The sequence below is a fragment of the Aspergillus pseudoviridinutans genome, assembly GCF_018340605.1.
Source record: "Aspergillus pseudoviridinutans IFM 55266 DNA, scaffold_8, whole genome shotgun sequence".
Classification (NCBI taxonomy): domain Eukaryota; kingdom Fungi; phylum Ascomycota; class Eurotiomycetes; order Eurotiales; family Aspergillaceae; genus Aspergillus; species Aspergillus pseudoviridinutans.
This window is the reverse complement of record NW_025091288.1, coordinates 1,951,188-1,977,412: the sequence shown is the minus strand read 5'-3', so window position 1 is coordinate 1,977,412 and position 26,225 is coordinate 1,951,188. Positions and strand designations below refer to the sequence as shown.

The 26,225-nt window shown below is 48.9% G+C and overlaps 7 protein-coding genes across 7 annotated transcripts; 6 read left to right on the top strand and 1 right to left on the bottom strand.

Moving 5' to 3' along the window:
* Nucleotides 1-1,168: 1,168 nt before the first annotated feature.
* On the bottom strand, nt 1,169-6,379 carry Asppvi_010776 (uncharacterized protein; the record flags this gene model as incomplete). The annotated part of the gene is made up of 1 exon (XM_043306614.1): nt 1,169-6,379. The coding sequence occupies one exon, from the start codon at nt 6,377-6,379 to the stop codon at nt 1,169-1,171; it is 5,211 nt and encodes a 1,736-aa protein (XP_043162549.1).
* A 582-nt stretch (nt 6,380-6,961) lies between these two features.
* Asppvi_010775 (uncharacterized protein) lies at nt 6,962-7,816 on the top strand (the record flags this gene model as incomplete). Its single annotated transcript, XM_043306613.1, has 1 exon — nt 6,962-7,816. The coding sequence occupies one exon, from the start codon at nt 6,962-6,964 to the stop codon at nt 7,814-7,816; it is 855 nt and encodes a 284-aa protein (XP_043162548.1).
* A 1,754-nt stretch (nt 7,817-9,570) lies between these two features.
* On the top strand, nt 9,571-10,572 carry Asppvi_010774 (uncharacterized protein; the record flags this gene model as incomplete). The annotated part of the gene is made up of 1 exon (XM_043306612.1): nt 9,571-10,572. One exon carries the CDS (start codon nt 9,571-9,573, stop codon nt 10,570-10,572), a length of 1,002 nt encoding a protein of 333 aa, XP_043162547.1.
* A 691-nt stretch (nt 10,573-11,263) lies between these two features.
* On the top strand, nt 11,264-12,154 carry Asppvi_010773 (uncharacterized protein; the record flags this gene model as incomplete). Its single annotated transcript, XM_043306611.1, has 2 exons — nt 11,264-11,366; nt 11,418-12,154. 2 exons carry the CDS (start codon nt 11,264-11,266, stop codon nt 12,152-12,154), a joined length of 840 nt encoding a protein of 279 aa, XP_043162546.1.
* Nucleotides 12,155-12,185: 31 nt separating this feature from the next.
* Nucleotides 12,186-16,548, top strand: Asppvi_010772 (NACHT and WD40 domain protein; the record flags this gene model as incomplete). Its single annotated transcript, XM_043306610.1, has 2 exons — nt 12,186-14,132; nt 14,182-16,548. 2 exons carry the CDS (start codon nt 12,186-12,188, stop codon nt 16,546-16,548), a joined length of 4,314 nt encoding a protein of 1,437 aa, XP_043162545.1.
* Nucleotides 16,549-17,447: 899 nt separating this feature from the next.
* Nucleotides 17,448-19,154, top strand: Asppvi_010771 (cytochrome P450; the record flags this gene model as incomplete). The annotated part of the gene is made up of 5 exons (XM_043306609.1): nt 17,448-17,658; nt 17,711-18,558; nt 18,605-18,715; nt 18,761-18,927; nt 18,980-19,154. 5 exons carry the CDS (start codon nt 17,448-17,450, stop codon nt 19,152-19,154), a joined length of 1,512 nt encoding a protein of 503 aa, XP_043162544.1.
* Nucleotides 19,155-23,828: 4,674 nt separating this feature from the next.
* Nucleotides 23,829-24,770, top strand: Asppvi_010770 (FAD-dependent oxidoreductase; the record flags this gene model as incomplete). The annotated part of the gene is made up of 3 exons (XM_043306608.1): nt 23,829-23,971; nt 24,035-24,279; nt 24,376-24,770. 3 exons carry the CDS (start codon nt 23,829-23,831, stop codon nt 24,768-24,770), a joined length of 783 nt encoding a protein of 260 aa, XP_043162543.1.
* Between the last annotated feature and the right edge of the window lie 1,455 nt (nt 24,771-26,225).

Sequence of the window (26,225 nt, the reverse complement as noted above, 5' to 3'; positions counted from 1 at the left end):
AGGTGCTAACAAAGTATGACCAGGATGGATTTTCCTGTAAGTGCCAATAGGCTCCTTTACAACACAGGAAACCTGAGATAAGGCCCCATGAGATCCGGCTCAAACAATAAGTCCCTCTAGGATAGTTTAAGGTCTGTTACGAGCCTGAAGTTACAGAACATCGGTAGGCAATAGATGTCCAATTGTCGGAGCAAGCTGAGACAGTATAGACTATTAATCCTGGTGGACGAATAGACAACAGGGGAAGATCAAGCGGAACCAATTCAAGGTGATTGAGTTCATTGATTCAGGAAAGAACAAATGTCATGGGGCAGGTTGGCTTCAAGAATACACTGGAGAAAAAATAATTAATTTAATTGAATTTCCACTAACAGCGTTCGTCCTTGAACATTCTTATAACTGGTGACTGCATACTTTCGCTCGTATTCTTAGCTTACAGTGAATCAGATAGTACACCTTCTTGTAAGACTAGTCTGATTTGCTTTATTAACACATTCATATTCACATGAGACGTGTTAGAAGGAACGCATTTAGAGTACAGTTAGCCCAGATTGTTGTTCTGATTTGAAGGTGGGATGTAGGGCTTAATAGTATAGATCTCATCTTGACCTAGATCTCAGGTTGGCATGGGTGCGAGAGTTTCGCCATGTAGAAAAATATATCACCTTATCTAGATCTAAAATTGGTATAAGTAAGGGCGCGTGCAGGAGCTGAGCATGAAATTATAGATTAATTAATAGATTACACTCAAGTTGTCTTTATCTTAACCATACAGGATCATACTTATAATGCTTCTTTATGTTAGTAGATGATGCTGTTGTGAATGACAAAATTTGACTAGTGATATTATAAAAGCTAGTCCATTTTCTATAGTGCTTGAGACGCTGATGAGGAAGTGTTTGACATAAAGCTGTACTAATTAAACTAGAAAGACACATATGTTGCGCGCTGCAACCTTGAAATGTTTTCTATGCCCCGCTGTAACTAGTAAATAGTTATCACTGTCATAATCTACTGCATTTGTTAATAGGCAATAGAAACATGTAGACATGCTTCTTCACTTTCCAACAGTAACAAAAAAGAAAATAAAAATAAAAACAAAATAAATTACTAATAAAAGCTTCAGTGGTTTCAAAGCTATCACATTGAACACTCCATCCATGAAACTCTACTGGCAGTCTGGACCAAAGTGAACGAACGGGGCCCAGGCCAGTGGATCATTGCGCCAATCCCTCCGCAACTCAGCGACTGACCGATGCAGTGCAAGTCCGATGGCATCGAGACCAGAATCTTTAAGATGTGCGAGGTGACTATAGAAGCGTTTCACAACGGGCGACGAGGACGTTGCTAGCGACGGCCACAAAGTGGCAATGACGTGGGGAACGCCGACCAGTTGGAAGGCGCTGGCCAGATGCACCACTTCTGTGAGCAGTTCTTCAGCCCCGTTTTCTGCCGTCGAGCAGGCAGCAAGATAAATCAAATGCATATTGGCGAGAGAATGGCTGCTCAATGTCTTGATTGTTAAGAAATCTGCTGGATCCGAGCCGAGGATCAATCGCCCGTTCGAGGGATCTTTCGGGTCCATTTCACCATGACAGGTGCAATGGCAGATATTTGCTAGCTGCATGTTTGCCAGTGCCTCTTCCGCGGATGGAGACAGGAGGACATCCGTACTGGGGTAATGTTGCTGGATTACTTGTCGATCAGCACTCACCGAAGCTGACAGGTCGTCGTGTCCGACGACCTTGGCTGCTCCTATGAATAAAGTTCGCGGCTGTTCGAGTTGACGCAGCTGACGCCGTCGCGCTCGAGCATGTTGCAGAATCCGAAGACTAGGCACATACGACGACACGACATGGTCCATCGTATTCTCCATAGATCCGAGGTTGTCATCCCCGGCAGCGTGGAACGGCATCAACCCCATCAGACCGCTAGAAATCCAACATACATGGGGCAGTGGATTCGTGTCTTCCTTCTGTCGAAGCAGGGCCTCAGCCGAGAAGAGCGGCTTCACTACTGCCCTCCAAAGCCACAACAGTAAACGCGACAGTCGACCATTCCGTTCTTGTGCGTTTCCTGCACGGGGCAAACTGATACGATTGGGACCAGCTATGTCCTTCCCTGCCTCCTTGACATGTCTTAATTGTAGGTCAGGGAGTCCCATATGGCGGATCTTGCCGTCTCGGAGGATAATAGCAAAGCATTTGGAGTCCGAAATCGCAAAGTCGATGATGATGACGCCGCGTGAGATTTCGACCAGATCGGGAGCTGTTGGGTCAAATGTCTGTGCTGTCAGCGTTGGGTTATCCAGTGTATCAGTGGACGAGACACCTGATTCTGGCCTCGCTGACAACGTCAAGTGTGCGATCACTCCACGGGAAGCTTCATTGCTTTCGATGGCCCGCGCAGGTGGATATCCTGCTTTTAAGAGGGCTGCCGCGGCAACGGTATCAAATCCCCGAAGGGACTTGAGAGTATATTCAATATCGCCTCGATCTGTCAACGGATAATGCGCTGTTGGCAGGAAGCCAATCACCTCTCTGGATAATGCGACCGCTCGATCTGCATCGTCCAGTTGCAGGGCGAGCTTGGCGGCACAAACTCCATACAGGATCCGAATCTTGACCGGAGCGGTCGACTGGGCTAATCCTAACTCCAGAGATTTTAGCGCCGAGCGTAGGTCCTTGTCGTTCAATATCCCGGCTTCGGACCACCGCAATTGCAGAGTTGTCGATAGCCCCAAATAGGCAAGCTCCGACTTCAGGGGACAGGCAAGGGCCGCTTCGAAGAGACCAATCGCGATGTCGTAATCGGATGCTCTCTTGGAGATATTCACAAGCAACTGAAAGCGGGCTGCCAGAGAGGAAAGATACATGGATCGATTGCAGTCGAAGAGTGAGCAGCACCGTAAGGCCTTGAAGCCATAGCGGATGCTGTCATGGAGATCCTTCTCATCAGAGAACTTGTGGTATCGCTTCGTGAGATCGACGGCAAGATTGTGGAAATTGATTGCGCAGGACGCCGCCGAGGAGAGTCCGACTGCGATCTTTCGGAGACGAACGATTCTTTTATAGTCTTCATGAGATGACTCCAAGCGGTCAGCTCGAAGGTTCAGGAGATTGCAGAGCGAGTTGATCGTTAGCTGTTGGGCTTCACGCCCAATTTTTCGGATACAGAGAGCCTCTTTCGCGAGAGATATTCCTAGCTCGACATCCTCTAGAACTCCATATTGCTCGTACCGCATCTTGTATCTTTGAGCTAGATTCGACAGTTTGACTGCTCTCTCACTGGGAGAAATACCGGTCACGGCCAATGCTTCTCGCTCATAGGTCATCGAGCTTTCCAGGTCTGCTCTATCCTTGAGCCGATTGTAGCGATGATCCAGTATGTTCGCTATGTTTGTCAGGGCGGCGGCGTGCGCAAGCGATCCCTTGATCCTCTTGTCTTCGAAAAGTCGCAGAGTTTCCTCGGCCAGCTTTAAGGCGTCTGAAAGGTCGGAGAGGTTTGCTGTCAGGACGTATCGCTTCCGCAGGTAGTACGCGCAGTTATTTTTCGCGTGAATAATATCAGCAAGAGAAACCGTGTCGAGGTTAAAGATCCTTCTCAGGGAGAAAATCGCTTCATCGAGAGACTGCTTGGCTCCTGTTTCCTCGTAGAGTTCGTCCAGCAGATCGCTCAGTTCCAGGAGTGCATCGACATCTACATCTCCTTCTTCCGCATTCGGCCTCATCAGTGCGTTTTTCATGTGTTTGATCGCGTTTTCGAGGTCACTTCTGGCATGGCATTGTCTGTGTCTTAGGGTAAATAAGGATGCGAGAGTCAGTTCGCAGCTAGTTGCCACAAGATCTTCCGGGCATTTAGAGGTGTCTTGAGATTGTGAATTCGTCAAGGCCTCCTTCGTGAAAGCAAGACAATCTTCCAAACAGGGCACGCTTTGTGGCTTGGTTTTCAAAAGGGTAGAGATAACCACGACGAAAATCGACACCAGTATCTGCCTCTCTACAGTGTGGGGAGGACATACGCGTATACCCTCTCGCACTTCCTGCAAAGCTTCAGCACAGCTCGTTGGGGTTGTCGGCATGCGCATAAACGTGAAAGCTTTCGCTCGTGCGGTCAGATAATAAATTTCTCTCTTTTCAGCGGTTGTCTTCTGGACGAGCAACTTTGTGTTTGCAGCAGCGGCAGTAAGTTTGCTCAGGGCGTCTGGGTTCGGATCCATCATATAACGCTGAAACAGCCAAAGGGAATACGTCCAGTAACTTTCTACGTCTGTTAGGTCACAATCGTCAGGATGCCGCAGCTGGGACTCTTTGTTTTTGATGGCAGTGTCGAGCTCAGTGATAGTTTCCCACTTCTTGAGCTCGATCCATTGTGTAGCTTCGATTGGGATTTCGTCCTGTTTATTGACTTCTATTAACTGGGCCCTGGAAATGCTCGGAGTTTTGCCTGACGGTGCTAGCGGAGGGTTTGTGGTAGAAGCTTCCTCAGGGGTATCTGACGAGATTTCAGTCGAATGTTGAATCGTCTGGTGCGAGGATACTATCTGGCCATTGCCATGGTTGAGCTCCAATGAAATGCGCCACAAATGATGTCCCTGACAACCCTCAAAAGCATCCCCTCGGCTATACCGATTAGCACAACGGCCGCAGATCGTGACGGCAATGCAGGATTCACACTGGTATATTTCATCCGACGTGCTCCCCTGGCACCACCTGCAGAGAAGACTGAGTTTTTCTTTGAATAGTGAATACCACCTGTCCGCATAAGCTAAATAAAGGGGCCGAAGCAGCGTTTCGGTTTTCGTCCGTGCGCTGAGAAAGAGGGTCATCTCGAACACAGTCTTTGTCCAGTCCTTGTAAACTTCCAGATAGAGCTCATCATCGGTCAGTGATAGTTTGCCTACGCCGTCGAAAGCGGCATAGTACATTGCCTGGAAGTTCTGAGGTAACAGTGGGGGAGGTGGTGTGTCTTCGACAACACGTTCCGATGAAGTCTTGAGTAGATCGGATGATTCCTTGATCAACTTTTCAATCGCTGCATTGCCTCTTGCGAAGTTGAAAACTGTCAGTCCGTAGGCATCTGCCAGGTCTGGATTACCCCCAGAATGTAGAAGGATTTTGACGATGTCTCCTCGCAAGCTCCGTGCCGCGTGGAGTATGGGCGTCGCTCCATCAAACGCTTGCGCATTGACGTCGGCGCCGCTCTCTAGCAGCTGACTTGTAATCTGGCCTAGACCTTGAGAGGATGCCATATGCAGTGGTGACAGCTGAAACATATCGATGACACAGTTAGGATTCGCACCGCCTTTGAGGAGTTCTTCAACCGCATCAGACCGGTTTTGCTGAACAGCGAGATGTAAGGGCGTGTATCCGTGGAGAATGGTGATGTTGGGGTCAACCTCATTGTCGATCAGACGCGATATCAAGCCGCGAAAATCTCTAGTGATAGTAATATACCAGATTTCGCGTATTTCTCGATCATTGGCAGGTCTCGCCCAAGCATCGAGGAGGCAGCCAGCTATGTCTGGACAGTTTGCACAAATTGCAGCATACAGCGCACTGAACGCGGTCGGAGGGCAGAGGTTTGGGTCCGCACCTCGATCCAGCAGAAACCGCACCATGTTAATGTCTTTAGCCATCATGATCGCGTAATGCACGGCGGTAAGCTTGCGACTGTCGTGAATATCTAGATCTTTCCGACGCATCTGCTCTGTAAGGTACGCAGCCACCACCCGCTGCTTATTGTAGCAAGCGACCATCAACGGCGTTAAGCCTTTCCCATTACGTGCAGTGATATCTGCCCCGGCTTCGACCATCATCTGCACCAATTCCAGAAACCCCTTTGCTGCAGCGATGTGCAGCGCAGAAGTCCAGTTTGAACGGGGTTTTGTAAGAAGAATTCCTCGTGCCAGAAGCAACTTTGCGGCCGGGATATGTCCTTCTTGGACAGCCCAGCCGAGGAGGTCGATCCCGCTTTCTGACCATTCGATTTGGAAGTCGTCTGGGAGACGGAGCAGAAGCTCGATCATCTGAAGAGGTCTACCTAATTTGATGGCTTCCATCATCGCGACCTGTCTGTCCTTTCTCGCTACGCCATCAAACTCTAAAATTGTTTGCACGACTTCCAAATTCCCTGCCACCACTGCTGTCGCAAGAGGCGATTTCTCCTCGCGATCTGTCATCGAGGGCTTTGCACCGGCTTTCAGGAGTACTGAAACCATTTTTGGCAGGCTAGCCCTTGCGGCAACAGTGAGTGCTCTTTCGCCTTTATTATTCTCGACATCTGGAGAGATGCCACTGGCTAATAATGCCTGGAGGAGGCCGCTATCGCCCGAGGAAATGGCATAGAAGATGTCATCGTAGACTGAAGGATTCGTCATGTTGTTGCTTAGCTCTGATTATGATGAAAGCTAAATCCTCCAAAATCTACTTGGTAGATCCAAGGCATTTACGAGAGAAGCGCATCGCATCCCCAAGAAGGGCTGTGCCAAGTTTAAAATACAAGAGACACAGACGCAATTCACAGTCTTGCCATGGGCTTGTTCTCTGGCCTTATCCTTTTTTTCTTTTCTTTTTTCTCTTGCTTTTTGTCCTTTATACTTTTTCTTGGCGCCAGCCAGCTTTTGTGATCATAATGTGTCAGCCTCAGCCTTGCCCATTGATAGGCTGACACGTATCAATCAATACGTCGGGTGCTGAAAGCCAGAACGAATTGCGACCAGTGATTGTCCTTCTGGTTGCTTTCCCCTGATATAGCGCCTTTGACAGTAGTAATTTCTACCGACGGCTTGCAGCCGTTGACTGATAGGCAGCCTGGATTCTCATACTACTTCTTTACGCACTCTCGCACCCACCTCCAACTAGCGAACGGGTATAAACCTTCGAATTTCATTTAGATGCTTCTTACCCACAATACTTCTTCTCTATTCTTGGGCCCGCGTACATGACAAGCGTTCTATACGATGCGTAAACCGCTCCTCGTAACAACCGTCCCGATCCCAATCGACGATCTCAAACTTGGCAGTCTGATCATCGACCGCTCCCACCCGACGCAAAACGTTTACGCCCCAATCGACATCCAACTACAAGATGCACCGACTGAAACAGTCCTCAAGGGGACCCAGAAGAACTATAAGACCCTTGTGCGCACGTACAGTCGGACCGCTCTGCGGCCGCATCTGAGCGTGCTGGGCTGGGATTTTACCCGCGAGCATCCCGACGTGGCGGTGCAAATTGAGGCGTTGGAGGGGTTTACGTATGAGCTGCGGAATCCGCTGCAATGGTTCAATGCGTTGATCGAGCAACCTGGTTCGCGCGAGTGGCTGCAAACCATGAACCGGCGTGCTGCGGATATTTTCCTGGTTACGGGGTGTCGGTCGTTCCGAGATGCGAAGGTGACGTTGAACAGGAAGCACCAAAAGACTAATGGTATCAATGTCATGGTCGACATTGGCATGGTCGCTTCCGCTGCTGCTGGTGCTCCGCTGCCCGTCCCTACCGGCCAGGAGATCGGGATCCAGGCGGAGCAGAAGACACTTCACCAACAGAACGAGCAATATGTGGCACCTGGCGAACAAGTATTTGCAATCCAATATAAGAAACTCAAATTCAAAACCTTCCCTCGGGATGGTGTCCGGCAAGCATCCGTGGGCTTGTCGACGCTCTGGGAGGATGTCCTCGTGCATCATGGGGAAGCAGCGCCAGCCAACTTGATCGCCGTGCAACTGGATGATGCGGTGCAGGTGGGCAGACCGACGACCAGGGTGTCCGATGAGGGGGAAGAGGATATATATTTTGTCGTCGATGGAGACCACTAAAAACCATCGTTGTTGATATCTACTTCAAGCAATATGATTTGCTTTAACAGAGCTGGTCTTTCGGTCCCATGTTCCTGCCGTTTCGAAGCAGTTTGTATAACTCAGCCTGTCTCAAGGAAAAGTATTCCAAAAAAGTTATTTGATTAGATCGGCGTGTCGTGGCCCGTCGCGTCTCGTACCTGGGTATTCTTGGTGTCTACTTGCATGAAATTTGCCTGATGGGTCCATCTTGCAGCGAATAACTTCAAAGAACTCGCCACTGCCGCAGAGGGTAGGCAAAGACAGTCACGGCATAACTGCTGCTACAAGTCATCACGATATCTTCCGTACACTGCACATCGCCCCAGCCCTTTGTATAATTTGTGGCTGCCTATATTGAGGAGAGGCTATGAGTGAGCGACTCCTCGGGCATAGAAAGCCAAAGTTTCATAACAGCCGCGAGATCGCTGGACAGAAAAGCTGAATGCCTAAGTGAGGCAGATAGAGGATGCGTTGCGCCATTTCTAAGTACATAGACCGTGCCGAGTCCATATCTAGCACTGTTCATTCCTTTCTAGTACGCGGTCCGACAAAGAGGGTCAGTGCGGTGGGCGCGCGACGGAGGGTGAGAATCGCCCGCTCTCACCGGCTTCGCACCCCTGTCTATTGCGCACTCACCCTTCTCACCCTCCAGTCGCGCGATCGCAATGCAGCGATTGGTTCTTACCCCGCAAGGCTAGGCCAAGCGACTGGTTGATGTGACCATCTAGCGTGGGGCTTAAGTACGGCTGAGCGGACGGGAAGCCCTGTTTTCCACACCGTATGTGCTAAACACTCCCTCGTCGGGAATCATATAGACATCGAAACCTACTGTAGAAATAAGTGCGGAAGTGAAGCGGAGTTGGGTGATAACAAAGTCTAATGCAGGTACACATGCATGTTGGCTAGGATCAGCCAATTATATGCTTACTAAGTTGCGTAGCAAAGTGCAGCGCAGGAAGTGATGATTGGATGAGCATAGATGCAAAAACATATCCGTAAAGAAAAGATATGAGGAGCACTAACGAGAATCATATTAGCATACCGGGTTAGTCTTCTATAGCAGTAAACTGACGTATCTACTCTTCCCTGGTCCCATGGAACGATCCAAACTGCGGGAAGTACTTTAGAGCAACGAACCCCGGCAATAATAAGTCATTGAACTTCATGGTTATCGAGCAAAACTCAGCTGTTGTCACTGGTGAAGAGGGATTTCGTCTTCTTTCTCCCTCTGGAACGACCTCAGAGGGTACGCTTCCTGTGAATGTCGCAGAGCCGCCATCTCAGAGTTGCTGGAAATGAGATGAGGGACAGATGTCCTCTCTGTCGTCCTTCCATTATTGCTACTGTATGGTGGCGTCAACTCAGGTTCATATTGCCAGTGTGCTGAATCCGGAGGCATGAAGGTGGTATATATAATGATTTCATTACTCACATATTCAAAGCCTGCACCACTTCATCTGTGGGAAGTAATCATCCATACAGACTTTTCTTACAAGCAAGCACACTCTGAGTACTACTTTGCAATGCTTACCATAAGGTTAGAATTATTTAGAGGTCGCCCCTGAATAGAACCTACTCTAAGTGTTCAGACAGTCTTATTGGCCCAGATGCCAGGATTGTATCACGTGATATCAGATTGACCCCTCTCGTGACTCAGGTGGACAAGTGAGAATTATCTTCCTCATCGAGTACCTTAATTTGAACTGCAAGAGCATTAGCATTATTCCTTTGAAATGACTTCTGTAGCGCCCAGCAGCTCGTTCTCCCTCTCCACTCGTCTGCTCTGCTACCTGGGTCCTCCGTCCGCCCTTCTGCTCATAGCCACCACATCTCCAAAAACCGCCCTTCTCTCCCCTCTAAGCCTAGTCCCAACAGCCGTGTTCTACAAGAAATGGAGAAAACGCAGCAGAGCGTCTCCCGCTCGCCACGCGGATTTAGAACCACTCATCTGGACCTTCACCTTGAGCGGCACCCTGGGTTTAGCCGCTGCAGCGGCTGTCCAAATGGGAATCTGTCAAGCCGTCAGCGCTGTCCTCTTTTCTTCTGAAGAGCTCCGCACTGAATTCGGGGCTGAATTTTCGCGTACGACTGTTGCTGGGTTAACAGAAGAGCAACTTCTTCGTCGTGCTGAATTAGCTTCTTCATGGCAGAACTGGGTTTTCAACGGCGCTTTGACGTATCTTGCCGCTGGACTAGTCGAGGAACTCCTGAAATACATCCCAGTCATCTATGCGCGCCGAAGAGACACCAAGAAAAAGCAACGCCGCGACAGGGCGTACATTGACTACGTCCTTGCCAGTGCATTAGGCTTCAGTGTCGTTGAGAACATTGGGTTCATTTATTCAGCCTGCGAGGGAGGCCAGGAGAGCTGGCCGAAATTACTGCTAACATTCGTCGAGAGAGTGGTCCTGGGCCAACTAGGGCATCTTTCTGTGGCTTGCTTGACGGCGCTGCGGGCTACGCGGAGGGATTATCATGGGGACTCTTTAGGACTGTGGGGAGTGATTGGTCCCGCGATATGCTTTCATGGGACGTATAATTTTGCGCTCATGAGTGCCAGTGCTATGGAGGGGAATGTGGGTTGGATTCATCCAAACGGACTGCGGAATTCGGTGTTAGTCCTCGGGATGGTTTCGGGGATGATTGGGTTGGCTGTTCAGAAGGTGCAACAGGAGTGGAGAAAGGTGCAGAAGTATGAGCACGAACATTCGAAAGATGGCGAGAGTCAGAAGTAGTAAGCCCTTCTCGTTGTGGACCGACTACTCAGTGATATAACTCAGCATACGATATGTATATTAGTGACATCTCCCCTCATGATAGTTATTCAAACAAGAAGAAGGATTAGGCATAATTCTGCCTCAGTGAGTCTGATATTCTCCTTTCGCAGCAACTCCTGCTACTACGTCGGGGTGCTGAAGCCACTGATCATATTAGGAGTAATTTAAGCAAGGCGTGGTGTAGGCGTTATGAGCCGGTAGTCCCGGAGTATTTCTAGAAGATAATGATTCAAATTCCTAGCGCATTTATTGGTTCCGTACAGAGGACAGGACTGTCCATCTTTCACTGTAAGATTGAAATAATTGGTCTTTCTGCGGACCAATAGAAATGTATTCTTACCCAGCCCCGTATCGATGTCGGCGCTTGCCCCTCACGACGTGCTGACAGTGCTTACATTTTTTCTCCAGTGCCTCCAATTCGTGTACACAGTTCAGATCTCCTCCCCGTCGTCGGGGATTACTAGCGAATGATTCCCCTTGGTTGGTTACTATCTTTTTGCTCCTTGCAGTCTCCAACTTGACCCCACCTGCAGCACCGTTGTCAACTGATTTGGCGATTTCATCAGTGGCTTGTTGAGACCTCTATTCCAATTTGACTACATAGGTATTTCCATTTTGTAGCCGAGATAGCTCGCATCAAATCGAAGCCATGCACAGCGTAAGGGATCGCTGGAAAACTTGGAGGTCTAGGAAAACGGGGAGTCAGGACGATAGCTCTAGCGTTGTCGCCTCCCCGACTCCCCCACTAATAGGTAAGTTGCGAGTTGGAAGCCCGTACTAGGACTTCCAGATCTGTACAACAGCCCCATCTGCTAAACGGTGGTATACATCAGGCAGCGCAAAAGTCCCGTCCAGCGACCTGGCGGACTCAAGCCCTCCCTCGGATCCATCAGGGGAAAGGGCCGCAGTGGCTCTAGCGACCTCCGGGCATCGTCCGCCGACAACACCGTCACCTTCCAAAGCGACGTTGGATGTCTCATCCGATACTGCTTACCATGCGCATGTTACCCACTCTGCCTCGGCGGTGGTCGATCCTGCTCGGGCCCATCCGGGGCCCGAAGAGCACTTGACGAAACCGAGCGCAGAGCTTTCCATATCCCAGAAAATCTGGAATGCCGCTTACGATAGCCTTGAGGAGGACAAAGATACCTCTGATCTTGTCAAGTCTTATCTGAAGACTCTCACCGCAGTTTTCAAAGCCGAGAAAGCTTTTGGTGTGTCTGCCCCCGACGACGATGAGCTTGCTGCCCAAGTGCAAAGTCCAACCACGCGTCAGGAATATCTGAAGAAATTAGTCAATGATGGTCAGAAAAGAATCGAAACGTCGTCAAAGATAAAAATGGCAGTCGGTGATGTCGCCCAGTTCGTCCTTTCTGCCAAAGGGATGATCGACCTCGCAATCCAGAACATACCGCAGGCTGCGCTCCCGTGGGCTGGTGTTTGTATCGGGTTACAAGTAAGCAAGCATCGCTCGCTCTTCTTTGGACCCACTAAGTTTACCCAGATCCTCCTGAATCCTGCACAGGCCACAAAGTCTTAACCTGGAGGGCATCGCTCATGTCACCTCAAGAATGGACTGGTATTGCGCCCTAACCGAACACCTCTTGAACAATAACAATATTATGATGGGAACGGAATCCTTTCAAGAGATCTTAGAAAGGCTGGAGAAGGCAGTTGTGCTGCTCTACAAGGAGCTCCTCCTCTATCAGATGAAGAGCGTCTGTTCCTATTACCGGCATCGAGGTGTTGGATTCCTGCGCGGACTAGCGAACTTGGACGACTGGGACGGTGATTTGGCGTGTGTTAAGGACGCCGAACTTGTCGTGCGGGAGTATTCAGAGCAATATTACCGAGAGTATCAAAAGAGCTCTCTGCGCCAGCTCGTCGACTCTGGTAGCGAAATGGAGAAACACCTTGGTGACATTCATCAGAACTTGCAAGACTTTATCGTCCAGCAAAAGACAACACGAAGGAACGATGAGGACAAGGAATGCCTCCAAGATCTCTTTGCTGTGGATCCGCAGTACGATCTGAAGGACATTGAGGAGAGGAAGGATAAATTGCTTGACGATGCGTATGACTGGGTCCTTAGAACCGATGAGTACGCCGCGTTCACCAATTGGTTCAATGACGGACTGAACAGACCATCCTGCAGTGTGCTGTGGATAAACGGACCTGCCGGCACCGGAAAGACGATGCTCTTCATGGGGATCATTCGCCAGCTCTCCGGTCAGCCCTCCGCCCTTTCACCGAGCGTCTCGTACTTTTTCTGCCAAGGTACGGATCAGACCCGGAACAGCGCAACGACCACCTTGCGATCACTGATTTGGCAGCTACTGGTGCAGCAACCATCTCTTATTTCGCACCTCCGAGACCGGCGCAGAAATGCTGGTGCCCCTCTTTTGAGAGGCGAGCGCGCATTTTACGTGCTATCTGACGCTCTTCGGAGCATGCTAAACGACCCTGGCCTCTCCCCAATATATTTTGCCATCGACGCCCTTGATGAGTGTGACCGGAAAACCCCAGGCCTGGAGCAGCTTCTTCACCTGATTGATACCTCGCTTGCGCTCTCCAGTAAGGTGAAGTGGTTACTCTCTAGCCGTCCGGACGTTCTTGTTCACACAGACGGCAAGGACCTCAAGAATCTTCATGTGTCAAGGGTTTCGGTCACATTGGACCCTAGGCATTTGGAAGGCCCCGTCAACACATATATTGACCATAAGCTTGACAGCATGAAGGGAAAAGACGGTTATGATACGGACACCTTGGCGCAACTTTCGGACGAAATCCGCCGGCGAGCTATGTCCACGTTCCTCTGGGTGGCATTGGCGTTCAAAGAACTGGACGGAGTGGATGGGTGGGATGCTGTCGAGACTATCCAAAAGATTCCCTCTGGCTTGTCGAATGTGTACGAACTAATTATGGCGCAAATCGAGAAGGGCAGTCCGGAAAACCAAAAGCGCTGTAAGAACGTATTAGTCGCTGTGGTTCTCGCATATCGTACTCTCTCGCTGCCTGAGCTCGCCGTTCTTGCTGGGTTGCAACCAAAGATAAACCCTCGGACAATTGTCGGGAAATGCGGCTCATTCCTGACAATGTCGGGCCAAACCGTCTCCCTGATTCACCAGTCCGCCAAGGACTATCTCGAGGCAAACTACACAACAAGGCTGGGTAGTGGCATCGGCCAAGGCAATGCGGACATCAGTGCGCGCTCGATTATTGCGATGGGTTCGATACTGAGACATAACATCTATGCTCTGCCGTACCCAGGTTTTGAGTCCAGAGACGTAACGCCGCCTGACCCGGACCCGTTGGCTCCGATACGTTACTCCTGCGTTTTTTGGGTTGGCCATCTCTGCAAAGCAAAAGAGCTGGGCTTTCAGAACGAGCTGACCGAGGAAGGGGCAATTCTTCGATTTTTGAAAGAGCATTTCCTCCACTGGCTTGAGGCATTGAGCCTTACTGGTGGGATTTCAGAGAGCATCAGGCTACTGGAGGAATTACAGACTGCGGTTGACGTAAGTTGCTATTCAATTTTATACGAGCGTATGCTTATAGAAGTCGTAGTCCGCCAACAACACTGAACTCTCTGCGTTCCTTCGCGACATGCATCGATTTATCCGTTTCTTCCGTCAAGTGATTGACGTAGGCCCGCTCCAGGCATATTTTGCAGGTCTTGTTTTTGCCCCGCAAAAAAGCCTGATTCGGCAGACATTTGAGAAATTCCTACACACCTGGATATCTCATATACCCCTCCCGCAACTGGACTGGAGTCCTCGACTATATACGCTTGACCTTAATAAGTCTACACCCGAATCGGTAGCCTTCTCCGCCACCGGTGATCGACTTGCATCGGGCTTGAGGAATGGCATTATAAAAATATGGGATACAGCCACAGGTGATCACATGCAGACACTTCAGGGTCATGATGACACTGTTAATTCAGTAGCCTTCTCAAGAAACGGAAACCTACTAGCATCATGCTCAGGGGATGACACCATCAAGATCTGGGATACAGCCACCGGGGATTGCGTGCAAGTATTCCAGGGTCATAATGGTCCAGTCTGCTCAGTATCGTTCTCAGCAACTGATGAGCAACTTGCATCAGGGTCAGCGGATGAGACCATCAAAATCTGGGACGTCGCCGCTGGCAAATGCGTGCAGACTGTTGAGGTGAATTATGCAGCCATTGCAGTAGCCTTCTCAAACACCGATGAACGACTAGCAGCAGGCTTGGATGGGGGCAGTACCATTATCTGGGACACCGTAACGGGCAAACCTATACACAAACTTGGTACCTATCGTGCATTTGTCGAATCAGTAGCATTCTCGGCAGATGATAAGCGGCTTGCTTCCGGGGAATCGAAAGGCACTATTAAGATCTGGGATACAGCCACAGGTATTTGCTTGCACATACTTAATGGCCATGAGGATGCAGTTTTCTCTGTAAGCTTCTTAGGAAACAGAAATCAACTGGCATCAGGCTCATTCGACGGGACTGTTAAGATGTGGGACACGGCCGTAGGCAAATGCATGCGGACGGTTGTGGGCCATAGTACTGGGAAGATCTTGTCAGCGTCCTTCTCAGCAAGCGGTGATCAGTTCGCATCGGCCGGATTTAGTGATATTGAGATTTGGGACACCGCCATAGTCAATAACACGACACCAATTCAGAGCCGTACGGAACGGGTCAAGTCGGTCGTCTTCTCAGCACGTGGCCATCGACTAGTATCACTCTCAGGGAAACATACTATTAGGATTTGGGACACAGTCACAGGCAAATGCATATCCACGCTGAAGAGACTAGCTTATGGTCCCTCGGTTGCGTCAGTAGCCTTCTCAATGGCTGGTGATCGAGTAGCTTCAGGCCTATTCAACGGTGATATCAACATCTGGGACGCAGTCACAGGAAAATGCATGCAGACTTTCAAGCACCAAGGTTATAACCTTTCTTGGGTTCAATCAGTAGCGTTCTCAGCAACTGGTGAGCAACTGGCATCACACCCAATGGGTGGCAACATCAAGATCTGGGACACAGGCACAGGCAAATGCATGCAGACAATTGATCGTTTTCAGGTTACATTAGTAGCCTTCTCACCTACTGGTGAGCGACTGGCAACAGGCTTGAGGGGTGGCACCATGAAGATGTGGAGGACGGCCTCGAGATATTGTATGTGGAAAATTCGGGGCCATAGTCGTCGACTAACGTCGCTGGGCTTTTCAGGAAGTGGTAATCAACTTGCATCAGGATCAGAAGATTTCAATATCAAGATTTGGAACGCGGCCACGGGGGACTGCGTACAGATGTTCAACGCCGGCACTTCTGTATACCAACTACTTTTCGATCCTACTTCTACATACCTTGTCACTGAAATTGGGCGTATTAAGTTTGATCTATCATCTCTTACACCTGTGACGGAGACAAGAGACATGACCAAAGAACAGACCTATATTGATCAAGAGAGCAATGGAGTTCAGGACGAAGAGAATGGTGGGGGCAACGATAATGAGTTGGAAGAACAGGCAGAAGGAGAGCTTGATGCAGAGTCATTCGCAGAGAAGGAATCAGCCGAGACAGGCGGTCTGGCTGGCAACGATGGTCATTCAGAAGAAGGGCTATTCGACGAGGAAGACCTTGACGACGATGGATCAGCAGCCGATGAATTAGCTGATGATAAATCAGACGAGGAGGAATCAGACGAGGACTTTGTGCCTATTTCAGCTGCCTACTACTCAGAGACAGAGATTCACGGGTACGGCCTGAGCCCGGACCGCACCTGGATTACGCGCGACGGTTACGATTTCATTTGGCTACCCGCTGAATTCCGCCCCGAGTGCTTTGCCGTACAGGGCAACACGGTTGCCATCGGTTGTCGATCGGGTCAGGTCCTCATTTTCGACTTCACACCAGACGGATATTCGGGTGACAGTTAATGGTCCCACTGGTGTTATGTTGACCGTCGCGAAACTGCCGCAGTTAATGAGAGCATGGAAGTATCATGTGACGTATTTCAGCGTCTTCGTCCAGGAATTTGGCTGGATATCTGGACTATATCCCAGGTTAATTTGTTGGCAACCGTTCTTACATCTGTTGCGTGCTACTTTGATATGTACAGGGGAAACAGGGCACAGATCTCTATGGTAGTGGCTTTGCCTTTGGAGGTAACTGATTAATGGCGGTGATAGAAAGCGATATATAGGCAAAACAGAGCTGCCAGGTGGCTCACAGGGCCTGGCAGCCCTAGGAACATGACCAGATAGAGCTATCGGTGCCGTATCCAGTACACAAATACCCTGTCGCCCTCGACCAGAAGAATAGAGAAGACCCAGTCAGACGGGTACATTCTCTCAGATATGTTTTGGCATCGGTCGTCCCGTAGGAGTAGATCGCCGACGCGGATCATAATCTTCCCATCCTATGATTGCGCTTGTTGAGCAGTGGCATGCTCCAGTGGCTAGCTCAAGGTCCAATTACTACTCCGTTGTCAGAAGGCGGGGTATCTATTATTGGGCTGACCGCACAACCTTTAGATGATTGCTGGATCATCGACCATCAATGCCAAAGTACAATTCGAGCTGGGATGTTCGTCAGCTAATCCTGCGGGCGAAGAGTTTCAGACTAATGTGCCTAACCCCTCCTTTATGCAGACTCTTGTTTTTGGCTAGGAATCGTCCTGCAGAAGACAAATAAGACATGGATGGCTTGCCTCCAGTGAAATACGGACGATTGCCGCCTGCGGTTGGCTCTAGATAGAGGGGACTTCTCATATATACTCTGTCAATGCCCCGTCCCTCTTCTCCTTCACAACTCTTGATCGGTGCGAATCATCAAAATGATGCTATCATCCTCCTGGCTGCTACTGGCTCTGGCCTACATTGTCTTCTACTTTCTTGTACAATCGGTCTATCGTCTCTTCTTCCACCCTTTAAGCAGATACCCGGGTCCKAAACTGACGGCCGCCACCTTCCTCTACGAGTTCTACTACGATGTGATCAAGGGGGGCCAGTTCCTATTCCAGATCGAAAAGATGCATGAGAGATACGGTAATGTTGATTGTATATCGTCAGCCACATTGTCTCTCACACATCCAGCCAGGCCCCATCGTCCGGATCAATCCTCGAGAATTACACATCAAAGACCCCTCGTTTTACGATACGATTTACGCCGGTGGAGCCCACAAACGCGACAAAGATCCCGGATGGGTTCATGTAAACGGGGCTCCCTTGTCTACCGTCTCCACAATCAGCCATGACCATCACCGGTTCCGCCGTAGCATCCTCAGCGAGTTCTTCTCCAAGAAATCCGTCACGGCACTCTCTCCAATCATCGAAGAGAGAGTAATAAAGCTAATGCAACGCTTCCAAGAAGCGTACGACAGCAAGTCAACCATACAGGTGGATGCTGCGTTTTCAGGACTCACCGCGGATGTGATCACGCACTATGCATACGGTAAAAGCTGGGGCTTCCTCGAGGACCCGCAGTTCCGCAGTGATATCCGGACAGCAACAAGCGAGCTCACGAATGCCGTGCATTGGTTTCGCTTCTTCCCGCTCCTGGTGACAATCTTTCGCATGATTCCGGCACAGATAATGTGTTTCATCCAACCGGGTAAAACCGCCTTGTTTGAATTCCAGAAATCCATCTTCGATCATGCCGCCCAGTCGCAGTCCAAGTGTGACGAGAGCGCCAGAACGATCTTCAACAGACTGACAGACCCCTCCATTCCGCCGGAAGAACGGAGTCTCGCCCGTATTCAGGATGAGGCTTTGATCATCCTTGTGGCGGGCACAGAGACCACTGCACGGACCTTGACCATCGCCACATTTTACATGGCGAATGAACCGAGAATATGGAAGAAACTACGGCACGAGTTGCAGTCGAGTGTTCTGCCCACGCCGAGCAGCACGGCGACGTGGGCTGAGTTGGAAAAGTTGCCGTATCTGGTAATTGCACGACCTCATCTGGATATATGACGACTGACCTGTGCAGAACGCAGTAATCAATGAAGCCCTTCGTCTATCGTACGGGGTTGTGGTTCGCCTTTCAAGAATTGCCCCGACTGAGACGCTGAAGTACAGGGACTATGCGATTCTTCCGGGGGTGAGATGCCATTTCTTCTATATTGTACACTGCTGACAACGACAGACACCTGTAAGTATGTCCGCATACTTTGTTCATCAAGATCCATCAATCTTCCCCGACCCGCAGACCTTCAGGCCAGAGCGCTGGATCGAGGCATCCGACCAGCCGGAGCGTTTGACCAAGTATATCGTGTCGTTTACCCGGGGAAGCAGAATCTGTTTGGGCATGAAGTGAGTTGACCCCATGCCAGTACGGAGATGAGAGCCGCTGATCACATTTTAGTCTCGCGTATATCGAGCTCTTCATGACCATCGCCTACATGGTCCGTCGGTTCGACATGGTTCTGCATGAGACTACCTTCGAGGATATCCGGATCGTACGTGAATACGTGCTGGGGCTTTCCAAACATGGTGAGCCTAGGGTGTTTACAAAGGTGACGAATATGCTCCAGGAGTAGTGTGACATTGCTTTGGTCTGGTTGTTAGCATAAGCTCCGTTTCCCCTCCCTTTCGAGTTAGGAATGTCTTCCCTTCGTCCATTCATAATAGTATCCATATACCAGGCTATGCCACTTGGCCTTATCCAGACAGAAGTATTACAAGAGTCAAGGCACCAACTCCACAGCCCATTCACATCCAACACATATCTCGACCGCGAGAGACACCGCAGCGCGTCGAAATTCCGGCAACGCAGTTCTCGCATGTAGTTCTTCTGCTCGTGGGACATGTCGCGGACAACCGCTGAATGCCGCAGGCCATCATAAACAAGATACAGAGCCCTAGAATGGTGAGCAGGATGATCAGAGTCCCGTTTCCGCCCTCGTTTGGATCTTTGGCCGTTGTGATCGATTGACTGCGCTGATTTGCTATGGAGCCCGCTGGGCAGTTTTGTGTTATATTAGTGGTGTACGGGTAAACTTGAGAATAGAACGGTCGTTCTAGGTGGATGAAACCGAGTTAACCTGATAGAGACAAAATTGAGCTTAGTAGATAAGAAACAAACCGAACACATGACATGTACCCAACTACCACAAACGCTCACACACAGACTCTTGCAGCAAAGAATGACAAGGTTCCAAAAGCATACTTCCTTAAGTCCGACGCAGCGAGAGACCAAGACACAGGAGTGGCAGGCGGATGGTCATGCCATGCCATATGAACCMATGCTTCCTTGTCGATATGTTCAATAGTATGAAGTATCGAGGCGGGGCTTGTCCATGATATGAACCGGAACCCGGATATTACTTGTATCGAGTTAGAGTTATTCGAAATGCCCATATAGATTATAAGCAAGTGTTCATGCGTAGTTTTGATCGCCATTCACTGATCATGACTCGCTCGCAGCAAAGACACCGTCCACCCCTGAGATGTCTCAAGTCTTCATATCCATTCGCATCCAACACAGCCTGTAACCTCCGACTCGGCGAAACACCGAGGAACCTGGATCAATAGTGAGCGCGGATTGGATCAGAGGAGTCGAAAGTAACATATCAGCATGGTTACATTTTTAGTGTCCAATCGCATTCAGCCTGAATTCAGGGGAGCCTGTTAGTCTGTTTAACCATCACCTACGATGGGACATCGGTTCGTGATGCTCATCCGTCCTCTAATTATGTAACTGTCAGTCGGATGTCAAATATCGAAAATAGAGACAGCGGATATGAGATTGATAGTGCTTCAATATGCTTGCTTATTCCGGGCCCCTAACTTTCGAATTTCAAGTCGCTCGCACGCAGCATGAGTCTGAGCGACTTCTCTAAGTTTAAAGCAACTCTATGATGCGGTCTTTCACAGACAAAGCCAATGGCTTGCCTTGGTATGTCAAGAGTGTGTCAAGATCATGAAAGACCTTGACCAGAGTTCTTTGATAATGGTCCTCCCGGTGATGTTTGACAGGCAGGTATAGTGATGCTCAATAATGGAAATGAAATACTCTCGGAATTCACTCCAGTAGTGCTTCTTTGATAAAGGGTTTCGAGACGTGCGAAGTTCTCACGCCGGAATGCGGTCATTCATATCTCTTCTTTCTGCTTGTCTTTAACAAGCGTACGACAGCAAATCAGCCAGACGGGTGGATGCTGCGTTTTCGGGACTCGCTGCGAATGTGGCCACGCACTATGCATACGATAAAAGCTGGGCTTCCTCGTGGACCCGAACGATACCTTTTCTGAGTGATACGCCGCAACTAGAGTTACTAAATTGGCTGACCCAATCCGCAAATCTATTAATCCGCATGGATATGGATAACCCATCGGGTCCACGTGACCTGCGGGCTAGTAAAACTGATAAGCTTATTAACCTAATTGAGGCCTAGATTGGGAGATACTTTTATATATATAGATAGAGAATAGTTCTATCTATCTGTATATAAAATAAAATATTAGATTTACCAGGTAGGTTTTAGACTTTAGGTGATAGTGATCAGGATAGTAGTGGTAAGATATATATATCACTGCACCACTTTTCATGTAACATTAGGGGGCACCCGTACCTCCCTAATTAGGCCAATTTTAGATTATCTAATAGGTAATATATAATATTATATAATGAATTATCATATTATTGAATAAAATATATAGATATCCTTGTGGTGTGACTAGAATACTAGAAAAATAGTTGGTAATTAGGATACTAGGGGTCACCTGACTAGGGAATATGGATATATCCATTATCCATAATCCAACCCGCATGGATATAAGGGTGGTTTAGATAGGTCATGGATCAGCCCATAATCCGCATGGGTCGGATCGGACATGGTGCGGATTGAGTTGATTGACCTATATCCAATCCACATTCCACAGCCAGTCTGGCAGCACCTGTGGGTCTTTACCATTCCGGCGAATCCGGAGTACTGAGAATATCTAGTCGGCATGTTGCAACAAAGCAGCTAATGATGTAACACTGGAGAGAATCCTACGGTGATATCACCGCCTTCTGAAATGCTGTACTTATGCATCGCGTGGATGATTAGGAGATCTACTCTCTTAGATTGTAAGGATCATTCCTTGCTGAATGTGGGGTACTCGGCCTGTGCGAAAGAAAATGAAGTGATGTTGTGCCCAGCCATTCTGTATCATTCCTAACACAGTCCAGAATAGATGATTAGGTTTTCACGTGAAACAGCAACGGCCGGGATTGGAATTGGCCAGGCCGACTATGCGAAGGGTGAAGCCGGAACTAGGAGGTGTGTAGAATTATCTGGGCAGTAAGTAAGTCATCGGGGCTAAAGCACGCTACGCCACTTGCAATCGTGGTTCCATCCTCCTTTGAGATTAAATTTGGAGACTTTCTATTCCACTGCAGCCGTTCACGCCCCCAAACCTTGCTAAATGTAGATATATTAATTGGCTGCATGATCAAGTCTCTTCCCATTAACTTCAGTCCAGCTTCTTCTGCTCTCCTCGCCTATAGGTTCAGGACTACCCCGATCAACATAGGAAAAAGGGCCTACAGCGATAATTTCCTAACCATTCTCGTGTTAATCATGTCCAAGGTCGAGGTGCTGCAAGAACCCTCGGGTACCGCAAGGATCCTTGGTCACTGACCCTTCTGAGCATGCGGATGTGCGTGGGCTGGCTAGTCAATTACATTGGGATGATTTACAAGTCATTTCAGGACCGTACCTACAGCATGGCGTTGATGCCACTTTGTTGCAATGTTGCCTGCGAGTTTGTCTTTGCCGTGATCTATCCCCCAAACATACCAATTTGGCAGTATATTTTCGCAAGCTGGCTGGCTCTCAACTGCGGTGTCGCCTTTCGCCGCCATAAAATTCGCGCCCAATGAATGGGAGCATGCTCCGTTGGTCAAGCGAAATATTTCCTGGATATTTGCGGTTAGTATTGCAGGGTGGTTGGCTATACACTTGGCGATGGTCGCACAATTTGGACAGATTGATGCACCGGCGTGGAGCTCCTGGTTCAGTCAATTGTTCCCGAGTGCCGGTTTGCCTGTGCCAACTGATTGTCCGGGGAAGCAGCCGCGGAGCTTGACTTCTCATTTGGTATGACACAGTGAACAAATCCGCCCGGTGCCACCTTTGTATTGACTATTTGCTTTCCTGGTTGTTAGGTTCACCTGCTTTATAGTGTCCCTTTTTGCCTTACCACTCGAATTTTTGCGGTATCAACATGGGTATACGAATGTTGTATGGCACAGTCCCTTGGGTCCCTTGGGTAGAGTGGCCTTCTTGCTATTGGATGGTTCCTATGGAATCATCCTCTGGAATATTCGACGATCTGGAATGAAAGCCGACAGTTCGAGGGCCTGAAAGACTGGATCAGGAATGGAACAGAAAGGGGAGGAAAGAAGCCGGCGGGAAGGGACCTTTAAGGGGGATTTCCGGGTAGGCAGATCGAGCAGCAATCTTTGAAAACCCACCATGTACTATTGTCCTTTGACAACGTGGTTCTGTTAAGGAAGAAAGGTGAAAGCCTACGAAGCCATAAGGCGTGACTGAGTATAGTGGCCACGAGGATGACCTTTCCACATTGGAACGTGGAGATGAAACCTAAATCCATGACAATTTCGGTGTAGCGCAATAATTCTGTTGGAGTTCCGCCCGGTTGCGATGGCAGGGTTGCAACTGTATATCGTTTAGTCAAGCCCACCTTAGTCACAGTCCAGCGTTTAAGGTTGTGGTCCTCGGTGCAATTCGTCGTCTAGCAACATCCATGCTAACAGGGTAAATATCGATGTCTAGACCCAGAGAGCACCACCTCCCTCAACAAATGAACGTCATTATGCCGCATGCGGAACTGATATTAAAGCAAACCAAACACGAGCTATAGACTTGGAATATAAGCACAAGACACACCTCACAGAGCAGGTACATTTAACCCACTTCAAGACCGATCTCGCCGTTATCATTGAAGTTACAGATTCTCTACATTGCAAATCTTTATATTATTTCTGCAAAAGCCTCACGTGATATAAAGTCAGCAATACTTGCTTTCTGGCCTTCTATCAGGCTCCACAGAACGTAAATGGATTCTTCTTTCAAAATAATCATTGTCGGCGGATCAATTGCCGGTCTCACTCTTGCGCACTGTCTGCATAGAGCAGGCATCCATTGCATTGTCCTCGAAAAGCGGGTTGCAATTACACCCCAAGAAGGAGCATTTGTGGGCATCATGCCAAATGGCGGGAGGATCTTAGAGCAGCTTGGGCTCTATGAGACTGTTGAGAGGTTGATTGAGCCAATGCATGTTTTCCACGTTCGTTTCCCGGACGGGTTCCAATTTAGCAACCCGTACCCCAAGGCAATAAACGAAGTGTATGTTGACAAGCTCTTGTCTTGTGTTCCCCCAGTCTGACCAAAGTGATTGGTCTCCACTAGCTTCGGGTTCCCAATGGCGTTTCTGGAGCGACAACAATTGCTCCAGATTCTGTATCAGTCATTTCCCCGCAGATCGGACATTCACGAGGGTAAAACAGTCATTCGAGTTGACCAGGGAGACGACGGTGTGATGGTATATACAAAGGACGGAAGCACCTATCATGGTGACCTGGTTGTTGGGGCGGATGGTGTGCACAGCTGCGTGCGCGCTCAGATGTGGCACGCAGCGGACATGCTCTGCCCAGGTACGATTACTGATAGTGAGAAAAATGGTAGATCTTCCGCATCTGGATATTGTCGATGGACGAAACGAAGGCTAACTGCTCCTCATTCTTCATTAGGAATGCATATTGAATATGCTTGTATTTTTGGCACTTCCTCTGCTGTTCCAGAACTGAAGGAGGGTCACCTGTATCTGAGCGTCTATGATGGGAAATCACTCATCCTTGCTCCTGGGATCAAAGGGCGACTGTCCTGGTTCATCGTGCTAAAACTGGGGAAAAGATATCGATATGGTAGCGCACCGCGGTTCTCCACAGCAGAGGCCACAGCCTGCTGTGAGAAATTGACTGGCTTGTACATATGGAAAGACATTAAGTTCAAGCAAGTGTGGCAGAACCGCGAGGCCTTCGCCATGACGCCACTGGAAGAAAACATATTTCAGAACTGGCACTGCCGCCGAGTTGTCTGTATCGGCGATAGTATGCACAAGGTACGGTTCGTCAGCATGAAGTAAATGTCTACTCTTCGGCCTAACGGTTCATTTCATCCAGATGACACCTAACCTTGCGCAAGGAGCTAACTGTGCTATTGAAGATGCTGCCGCTCTGGCCAACATGATATATGATGCTCTGAATGGGAAACATCATGCATACAGGCTTTCCAACGAAGAAATTGATCGCCTTCTCTCCCAATTTAGCAAAGTCCAATTCAATCGCATGGCTAAAGTTTACCGCGCATCAAGAATCGTCGTGCGGCTACAGACTCGAGCTAATCTTGTATACAAGCTAGTATTGCGGTATCTAGTCCCATACACTGGAAACGGACCAACAAAGAAAGCACTGAAGGTTTTCGAGAACGCTGCCGTCCTAAGCTTCATCGCCCTACCTCGTCGTTCAGGTCCTGGCTGGGCACCACTTGGGAGACGGAAAATAACCTTTCCTGGATGGCTTGGAGCGGCGTTGATATTTTTGTTACTGTTATCAGTGGCGTCCACTGCTCTAAAACCTACTATGCAAATATGCTGTATGGTCGGTTTTCTGCGTCTTCCTCATGCAGAAAATCGGATGAGGCCGGTATGAAAGCGCTACGTGGTTTTAGCTCGCAAGCACTACTATCCACTTCAACCAGGATATTTCCAAATTTAAAGCTAAGAACCTAATTTTCAGAAGAGAAAATTTTTGACCCAATCAGCAACTCCCCGACTCGGATAAATGGACTTCTAAATGTATTACGATAGGGTGGCCCCGTCTCTTTTGTCCGGGACAGGCTCAAGGGTGACTAGATGGAGCCTTTGAGCTGTAACTCGAAGTGATTTAGACTGTAGTCTATGAGGTCACTTTCCTAAAATCCGAAGGGCATGTGGAAAAGGGAACATGGTTTCTGAGAGATCTGTGTTAGCCCCTATGCAGAGACGTAAAAGGAAGGCCATTTATTCCCAGGATTGCAGGCCATGGCCATGATAAGCAATGGTCTAGCTGGCAATTTCACCCCATGCTACCTATCTCTCGAGTGCATGGCCTTACCAGGGAACATTGGCTGTCATTGTCATGTTATTCAGCAGCGTAAGTCAATTAATAGGGCATACTCTGTGACATTAAACATCCACTTACGATGTAACCATTCCCCAGCCCACCCAATGCATAACCTATCTGGAAAGATCTTTAAAGCGTCACGAATACGACATGCTAAAATTGAAAGCATCCATGGCCGGCCGGATTCAATAGCCAACAAGGGAAGGTGACAGATGCAACGTCATATGCTACCTACTTCTATTGAAACATATACGCTTTTGGTTGATTCGAATAGCTTTAAGTTTTTGACTGTGGCCAAACTCGATGCAGGCTGATCGGGTCGGTGGGAAATTACGTTGATCAAATATGCATGCACACATGAAAGAATGCCTCAAATGTTGATATATCCTCTAGTATAAAGGTAGTTAGGTAGTTGACAAATTTTGAAAATTTTGACT